The following is an 8,296-nucleotide window of genomic DNA, read 5'->3' as shown; positions in this document are numbered from 1 at the left end:
GCCCATAAACCCACTTGCTTTCCTTTTAATGCACCAAATGAACTAAAGGTGTCGAGGCCATGTGTTTTTTTGACCCATTTGTGTAGTGACATTGTACCTAATAGGTTTTCTATATGCTCACACATGTTTCTTGTTTGTAATTAGATTACATGCATGTGATTTTCGAAATTAAATTAAATTCTTATCTAAAAAATAACGCAAGAAAATTCATGATTCGATTTCCATTTTGGTTTCTTTCTTTAATGTTGTCGGAAAAGGCGAGTTCATCATATATATATATATATATACAAATAAATGCACATGTTAAGGCACATGCTTAGTTGACTATAGTTTTTCCCTCCCTCTCTATATATATTTGAGGTAGAGTTTCGATTCTAATGCAAGAAAGATCAAGAGAGAATAGCTAGTTTTGAGCCCAGAAGTGTTACGAAGCATGGGAAATATGAAGCGCATACAAACACCCAAAATCATTCTAGTTCCATATCCAGCACAAGGCCATGTTACTCCCTTGCTCAAGCTAGCCTCGGCCTTTCTTGACCATGGATTCGAGCCGGTGATGGTCACCCCGGAATTCATCCACCGTAGGATCATATCAAATATTGATCCGAAGTCTAATATTTCATGCATTTCAATACCAGATGGGTTGGAAATGGACATGCCTCGTGACTTCTTTGCTAATGAGAAAGCTATGGAAATAAACATGCCAAGTCACTTGGAGGGTCTGGTTCGGAAATTCAATGAAGATGGTGAAGTGGTGGCGTGCATGATTGTTGATTTATTAGCTTCCTGGGCTATTGAAGTTGGCCATCGATGTGGGGTTCCCGTGGCTGGATTTTGGCCTGCCATGCTTGCTACATACCAGTTGATTGCAGCCATACCTGACATGGTTAGAACCGGCCTTATTTCTGAAACCGGTAAGTGATTTTATTTACATTTAATGCGATCAAATAAATCCCATCATCATCCGAGCTGACCGAGTTGATTCAATCAATCTAAAATAATATTATTTTATTTTTTTAAGTTAAAAATATATAATTTTAAATATTTTTTATATACAAGAGCTCAAACTAGATGTTAACCGTGTTGATTGGGTAGGAAATTAATAGTCAACTTTGAGTTAATTTTTTTAAAATATAGCATGTTTAAGAGTAAGTTGATTTTCAGGTTGATTTGTTGTACGAGGTTTATGAATTAATAATTATTTTATTAATTTAATGAAATTTTATATAATTTTTAATTTTTTATTTAATAATTGATGAATTTAAAAATATTAAATCGAATCTATAACACAAATAATATGTGGTTAACCAGTGTTAAATTAAATTTTTTTAAAACCTGACCCAAACAAGCTAAATTAATCAGGAACTGGTCAAGCATATTATTAATTATGAGGTAATTAATTTATCAATGCATTTGTCGACTTTTAACTTTCTTGTTTAACAATCGATGAATTCAAGAACATCAAATCGAATCAATAACACGAATAATTGGTATATCCTCCAACCAGGCTGATGTTGTTCGGACTTTCAGAATAACATGGTTTACTATTTTCTTAATTTATTCTATAGAACTAATTAATCAGACACATGCCCTAGATAATGTAGGAAGCAAATTTGTCGGGTCAACCAATTAAGAATTATTTTAAAACGATCACTATCATGCAGAGTAATTATGATGAGATTAGTACACATTTCCATAATTGCTTTGCATGATTGAGAGCAGCATTTTTTATGCAGAGGAAGATCAAAGTGTACGAAATTACACTGTTTTATTCACAATAACTAAAAGAAAACGAAACCATTAGGTCAGCTTTCACGTGAACAAATTCCATAGAAGCTGTATCCATTAGTAGTTAAGGACAAAATTTAAAGCTGAAACCTTGGATTATACAAAGACCATAAAATAATGAAGTTTGGAACCATTGTCGAATCTAGGATCACTAATAGGGATGAAAGGGTATCCACATGTCAAGTTTTTATTTTATTTATACCATATTAATTATTTATCTTGTAATATATATATTACTTTGCATGAAGCTAGCAGAAGTCAATTTATTTGTACATTCTACTCTTATAAGTTTTCTAATACAATGTTTTTATCTGATATGTTTAATGAATTGGCATATTGTTTTAGTATAAGGTTGCACATGCGTTCTATACATTTTTAAAGAGCTTGCTGGCATTTGGCAGGAAGTCCTCAACATCTAGGTCCATTATGCTTTCTACCTAATCAACCTTTGCTATCTACTGAAGATCTTCCGTGGCTAATTGGAACTCCAGCTTCAAGGAAAGCAAGGTTCGAGTTTTGGACAAGAACCTTAGATCGATCAAGAAAGCTTTCATGGCTACTTGTGAATTCCTTTCCAGAGGAATGCATTGATCATGACAAACCACGAAATGGTGCTTTGCTAGAGAACTCTATGGATCAACCACTCATTTTCCAAGTTGGAGCATTGAGTAAGCATCCACTAGTTAAAAACCCTAGCTTCTGGGAAGAAGATATGAGTTGCTTGCTATGGCTAGACAAGCAAAAGCCTAGCTCGGTTCTTTACATTTCATTTGGAAGTTGGGTTAGCCCATTAGGAGAAGGAAAAGTGAAAAAACTTGCTTTGACACTTGAAGCATTGGGACAACCTTTTATTTGGGTGTTAGGGCCTACTTGGCAAGGTGGGTTGCCTTTCGGATACATAGAAAGAGTGTCAAAGCAAGGTAAAGTGGTGTCATGGGCACCGCAACTGAAGGTATTGCAACACAAGGCTGTAACGTGCTATCTCACACATTGTGGATGGAATTCAACAATGGAAGCAATACAATGCCAAAAATGCCTTATATGCTATCCAGTTGCTGGAGACCAGTTTGTGAATTGTGCATACATTACTGAGAAATGGAAAATTGGAGTAAAGATCAATGGTTTTGGGGAAAAAGAAATGGAACAAGGCTTGAGGAGGGTGATGGAAGATCATACGATGAATGATAAGTTGACGAGGCTGCATGAGATAACCATGGGAGAAGAAGCCAGTGTAGTAATGATGTCAAATCTCACAACTTTTGTTAATGATTTCAAGGAGCAAACAGCAAACAAATGGATATCCTATTGAATTATCAATGTAGTTTTAGTTGGTTTTTATTTCTTGAAATTTTGGAGACGATTTTTCTAATCTTACCATTACAAAAATATTATAGTAGGCAGTTTTATATATTAATTAACGAAAAATATATAAGATGTGGATGTTTCACCGTAGCACAAAATAATTTTGGAGATGATTTTTCTAATCTTATCATTAGATCAGGTCTGATGATATTAAAAATCATAATCTGCGACTAATCGCGTGAAATAGCGTCTATTATTTAATTATATGGTAAATTTAAATTTAGTAATAGCCAGTGAAGAACTCGTCGAGAGGTGATTTATTATAAAAATAATATTATTTAATTATATGATAAAATAATATTGTATTTTCATTCTAATAGTTAAATAATATTATTTTTTTATAATAAATCAGGCCAACGTGTTCGTTATCGGCAAGTACTGAATTGAAACCATGCCATTTCAGAGTCTGAGAAATCATCAAGTCTTGAACCTTCACACTTGAATGTGTGCTAATGTGCGAAGCAGAACCTCTAACAATTTGTTATCAGGCTCAAAATCTACGCAGTTTCTTGCATTAAAGTATACAAGGTTCCTTACAACCCTGTAATATCATCAACAAGTTCTTAATATCCATACATGCACCACAAGATGCACGTAAGCCAACAAGTTTCTTGCAGGCTTGCAGTCCAGGCTGATTTGCGTTATGGTATTTATTATATTTTCCAAGTTTTTTGAACTCCCAAGTATCAAATTCTCCAAATTTCTCAAGGCATGCAGGAGACATGGAAAAAACAATTCAACTCAGAAATCACCTTTACAACTATATGCTTCGCAATATTCGAATTACAGATTTCAATACATAAATGCAAGTTTATTGTGATATGAAAAGAGAAAATTTGAAATCATGTAAAAGTTTGGAATTTCTAAAAAAAGAATCAAAGCAGATGCTAAGTCCAAAAGCAATTTTTATAATTTCTTTCTTTTTTAAGGGTATCGTTCGACTAGCAGTCAAAAATAAATTCTCTCCCAGACAATATCAAGAGCGCACCCTTCACACTGCTTGCCGGCTCGAAGGTTTGAACCCAGAAAAGTAAAGTAAGGAAACATACCTTTTTAACCCCTAAACCAACCCCTTGAGATAATTTTTTTTTCTACCAATAAAAGTGATGAAATATAATGTCGAGTTTAAGATTTTGAGCAGGTCAGAAAACCTACTCGTTGCAATGTTCCTCAGAACCCCTGTATTACAGTCCCTTGGAAGACTAACAGCAGTGCAATTTCCATGGCTACGACCAACTGTGATTTTGATAAATGCATCGGAAAAACATCGTCCCAGTTTATATTTTCCCATGAAATTATCCAGCAAAGGAACTCGAAGTCAACCAATCCGATTCAATAGTTTCAAGACCCCATTTTTTCCCCTTATATTCAGCCTCAACCCCAAATCTTCTCTCTATATATAAAGAAATCCCAGATTTCTAAACTCGATATTCTCTCACTGATCCCTCATTCTCTCTCACACCCTAAGGAATGTGGTACTTACAGGCAGAACTAGGAGTTAGAGGTTGAGTTACGAGCTGACATGGTGTTCTGAGATGGTTAATTTCGCTGTTGTTTCAGTCTGCTTGATTAATTATCTTTGGTGTGCTCAACTCTCTTAATCGATCGAGCTAGTGCGTACGACCAGTTTTTACTGTACTCTCAGTGGAATCAGAATACTTGCAATGATCACCTACTCTTGCATCCGATTTAGTTAAATCAAGTTAAGTTGAATTGGAAGGAGAGGGCTACCTTCATCCGTCGGATATCCTAGTCAATTTAATTAATCAGAGATTTTTTTAAAAAAATCACTACTAAAGATTACATAAAATTAAATCTTAAGAAAATTAAAATACGAAAATCAATAATTTTTCACCTACAAATCACATCATCATTGTATAGAACCATTGAAAAAAATCCCTGATCATTTGCCTCACATGGTCTCGATAATCTAAATTATTATAGTTATGAAGAGACAAAAGTATATTTAATTGAGACAAAACAATAAGTGGATTAGGATTATTTAATTGAGACAAAGTCAAAGATCTAAATTATATATATGTATTAACAAAACAATAAAAGCTCAAAATGTAAATCCCTGATCATTTGCCTCACATGGTCTCGATAAGTCAAGGATGATAGCGGGTATATTTGCATACTGTTTTTAGGATTCGATGGGCGTGGGATAATTCTCTACGCTATAGAACAAATTAAGATTATTAGCGGGGTTCGAAAACCCTAATTTTATCAAGATCTGGAAGTAAACTTGTTCAAGCCTAGTTGTATATACTTGTATCAAAACCACGTCCCAGAGATTTTCTGGTAGTCTACGAAATTTTCTAGTCGATGGATTCCATAAAAATGAGATGGCTCTCGCAGAAATGAGGCTATCAGCCCATGCAGAAATTGAAGGATAAAAGCACCCTAGGAAATCAAGGATCAATATATAGTCTTGATCAAGCCTAATTAAAAAAAGGTAGTCTTAGTCTCATGTTTCATCTTGTATTAAAATATGACGGGTCATATTTCTTTAAAATATATATGCTGGAAGTAGTCTCATGTTTTTTCCCCCCGAGTATTCCCTATTTTCTTCACAATGTCATATGTACAAGAGAGCGGAAATTCAATTATTATGGAAAACAAATCTCTTTGCTGCCTAATTACAATTTATATTAAAAAGAAGATTCGAAAGTCAAGGAACCAGGTAATTCATAGCATATACATCCACAAAATAGAGGCGCACAACGCAACAAATGCCACATGCAAAAAACTAATGTCATCCAAGCCTCAGGCACACAAGCAGCAAAAATAAAGTAAAGGTGATCATGAGCAGCACCGGCCCCGTAACTGAACACCAACTTCAACTTGAAATATAACCCTCATAAACAAGGTCGTCAGTGTCAATTACACCGTCATCGTAATCGTCCAGCATTGAACCTTCACACTTGAATGTCTTGATATTCGAAGCGAGCTCCAGTACCTCTTCATCATCAGAGTCAAAACCTAAGCAGTCGCGTACATCTAAATGTACAAGGTTTTTGCATCCTTGCAATATGATCACTAGATTCCCGAAATAGATCCATGCCCCCCTGAGAATCAGGTACTTTATATTTGGAAGATTAGTGACAATTGCTGATGCCTCTTCTTCCTGAATGGTTGCAGATGATACACACAGCCCAGAAAATTTATTGCAGGCAAGGCTGATTTGGGTTATTATATTCACCAAATTTTCAGAACTTCCGAGCCACAAATTCTCCAAATGTTCCCACCTCCCTATGAGGGATGGAACAATGGATGATTCACAGCGTAGAATATCAGAGGGCAATAACAGAGCAGTCAAGGCAGGACACCTGAAAAGAACCATTAAAACTTCTCATCTTCTTGTACTTTAAAACATTCTTAAGAATATGTAAAAAGGTGACAGTCTCTCAATAGCATATTTGTGTGTGTGTGTGTGTATTCTATGTTAGTTTTTGTAAAGGGAAGAGAACTTACTCATCTGCAACGTACTTTGCAACTTCTTCTGTACAGCCATTTGGAAGAAAAAGACCAGTGCAATTCCCATGGCCACGACCAACAACAAATTTGGTAAATGCATCCACAGAACAGTTTTCAATTTTATATTTTTCCTTAAATCTATCAAGCAAGGTAAAATCCCGTTCTGAGTCCAAATCTTTAGGGAAAACAAGATGCTTCCAACACGAAGGATCAAGGCTGGCTTTGTACCATGACTTGCACACGAAAGGGACATCTAATAGAAGTGATTCCATGCCCACCCTTCCTAGCACATTCACTAAGCAGTAAAACTCTAAATCCTCCCACTTTCTTTCTTCCATTTCTATACCTACAGAAAGAAAATGTTTTTCAGCAATGGTTCATACGTTGGATGAAAATTGGAAAAGATATGCAGGCTGGAAGAGTAACATATCCAAACTACAAATCAAATACTTTGATTCCTTCATTGCCAACAATCAAGATTCATATGCCATTTCAGTCTAAGATCGTTAACCTGAACACTATATATATTTATATATATACACTTGCTATGCTCGTGCGACTGTCCAGGCTAACTGTCAAAATACAGAAAAATAAAGGTAATTTTGCTTTCAAAACAAGTACGGGGGATAGTTTAACCATAGATCATACTCTACAAGCCAGAATCAATTTATAAACATCAGCTAAAAGTGGCAAGATCAAGATCATTACCTGAAATTCCAAGAATTGTGTGGCCAAAGTTGAAGACAGAATAAGGATGGTATACTCGATGGAGAGGAGATTAACAGGTGAAGTTCTCAGCGTAAAGAACATCGATACCTTTACTCTTTAAACTATTGGTGTTCTCAGTCTCACTCTTCCTTTTTCTTTTTCCTTTTTTGAGGTTTGCTTTAATGCTTTCTTAACCCCAACGCAACTTCAGCTTCCGACTTATATATTGTCTTTACTTTATTTTTATTTGTTTGTTTTTTATTTACAGGAGCTTTATTATAACATAAGATAAATGAAGAAAATACTTAGACTAAGAGAGTAGATTGTAATAGTATTTTTTTTTAATTTTTTATTTTTAAGGTGAATGGATAAATGTTTTTTTATCTTTTTTCCACAAAAATATTCAAGTTTTTTTAATTTTCAAATACAAGCAAATAATATTTTTAGTTTTAAAAAAAATAAGAAAAAAAACTTTGTATTTAAAGGTATTTTAATACTTTTCAATGGATATTTTATGTAATTAAAAGGATTATAGAGATATTCACATTATATTTTTTTTATCTTTTAATAAAAAAAAACTACTAACATGTATTTTATATGTCCTTAAATAATAAACAACGTCCGTATCATTAAAGAGTTGCACGAGGTGCGTCCAACTTAATAGCTATTTTTGTTGTTTTTGTTACTTATCGTTTTAATATTTTATATAAAAAAATTAAAAAATAATTTATATAAATATAAATTATATATATTATAAAAAAAAATACAGGATCCCATCCAGTTCGGCCGTATCGACTGTGGACTGAGATGGAGATGAAGAGAATCTTGAGATGTATACTCCTTGGCACAATCTGAAAATGTTTGAGGGAAACTAGATTTGCACTCACTGCCATCAAGGAGTTGCCTTTCATTAGCAATGCCAGTTTCAACTATTCCAGTAGTAATATCACATTTGACACCA

At 34.2% G+C, this 8,296-nt stretch overlaps 2 protein-coding genes across 3 annotated transcripts; one reads left to right on the top strand and one right to left on the bottom strand.

The window, feature by feature from the left end:
• Positions 1-292: 292 nt before the first annotated feature.
• On the top strand, positions 293-3,136 carry LOC133676816 (UDP-glycosyltransferase 82A1). The gene is made up of 2 exons (XM_062098564.1): positions 293-914; positions 2,190-3,136. The coding sequence occupies exons 1-2, from the start codon at positions 434-436 to the stop codon at positions 3,095-3,097; spliced, it is 1,389 nt and encodes a 462-aa protein (XP_061954548.1). The 5' UTR covers positions 293-433; the 3' UTR covers positions 3,098-3,136.
• A 2,597-nt stretch (positions 3,137-5,733) lies between these two features.
• On the bottom strand, positions 5,734-7,531 carry LOC133677022 (putative F-box/LRR-repeat protein 23). 2 transcript variants are annotated; one of them, XM_062098845.1, is made up of 4 exons: positions 7,336-7,531; positions 7,139-7,199; positions 6,625-6,973; positions 5,734-6,479 (listed from the first exon to the last, which is right to left on the bottom strand). In XM_062098845.1, the coding sequence occupies exons 3-4, from the start codon at positions 6,963-6,965 to the stop codon at positions 5,990-5,992; spliced, it is 831 nt and encodes a 276-aa protein (XP_061954829.1). In that variant the 5' UTR covers positions 6,966-6,973; positions 7,139-7,199; positions 7,336-7,531; the 3' UTR covers positions 5,734-5,989. The 2 variants fall into 2 exon arrangements, with proteins under 2 accessions (XP_061954829.1, XP_061954828.1); XM_062098844.1 differs by lacking the exon at positions 7,139-7,199.
• Positions 7,532-8,296: the final 765 nt, after the last annotated feature.

This window comes from Populus nigra, chromosome 17, assembly GCF_951802175.1.
Source record: "Populus nigra chromosome 17, ddPopNigr1.1, whole genome shotgun sequence".
Taxonomy (NCBI): domain Eukaryota; kingdom Viridiplantae; phylum Streptophyta; class Magnoliopsida; order Malpighiales; family Salicaceae; genus Populus; species Populus nigra.
Note: the sequence above shows the minus strand (reverse complement) of the source record. Positions and strands in the feature narration are given on the sequence as shown.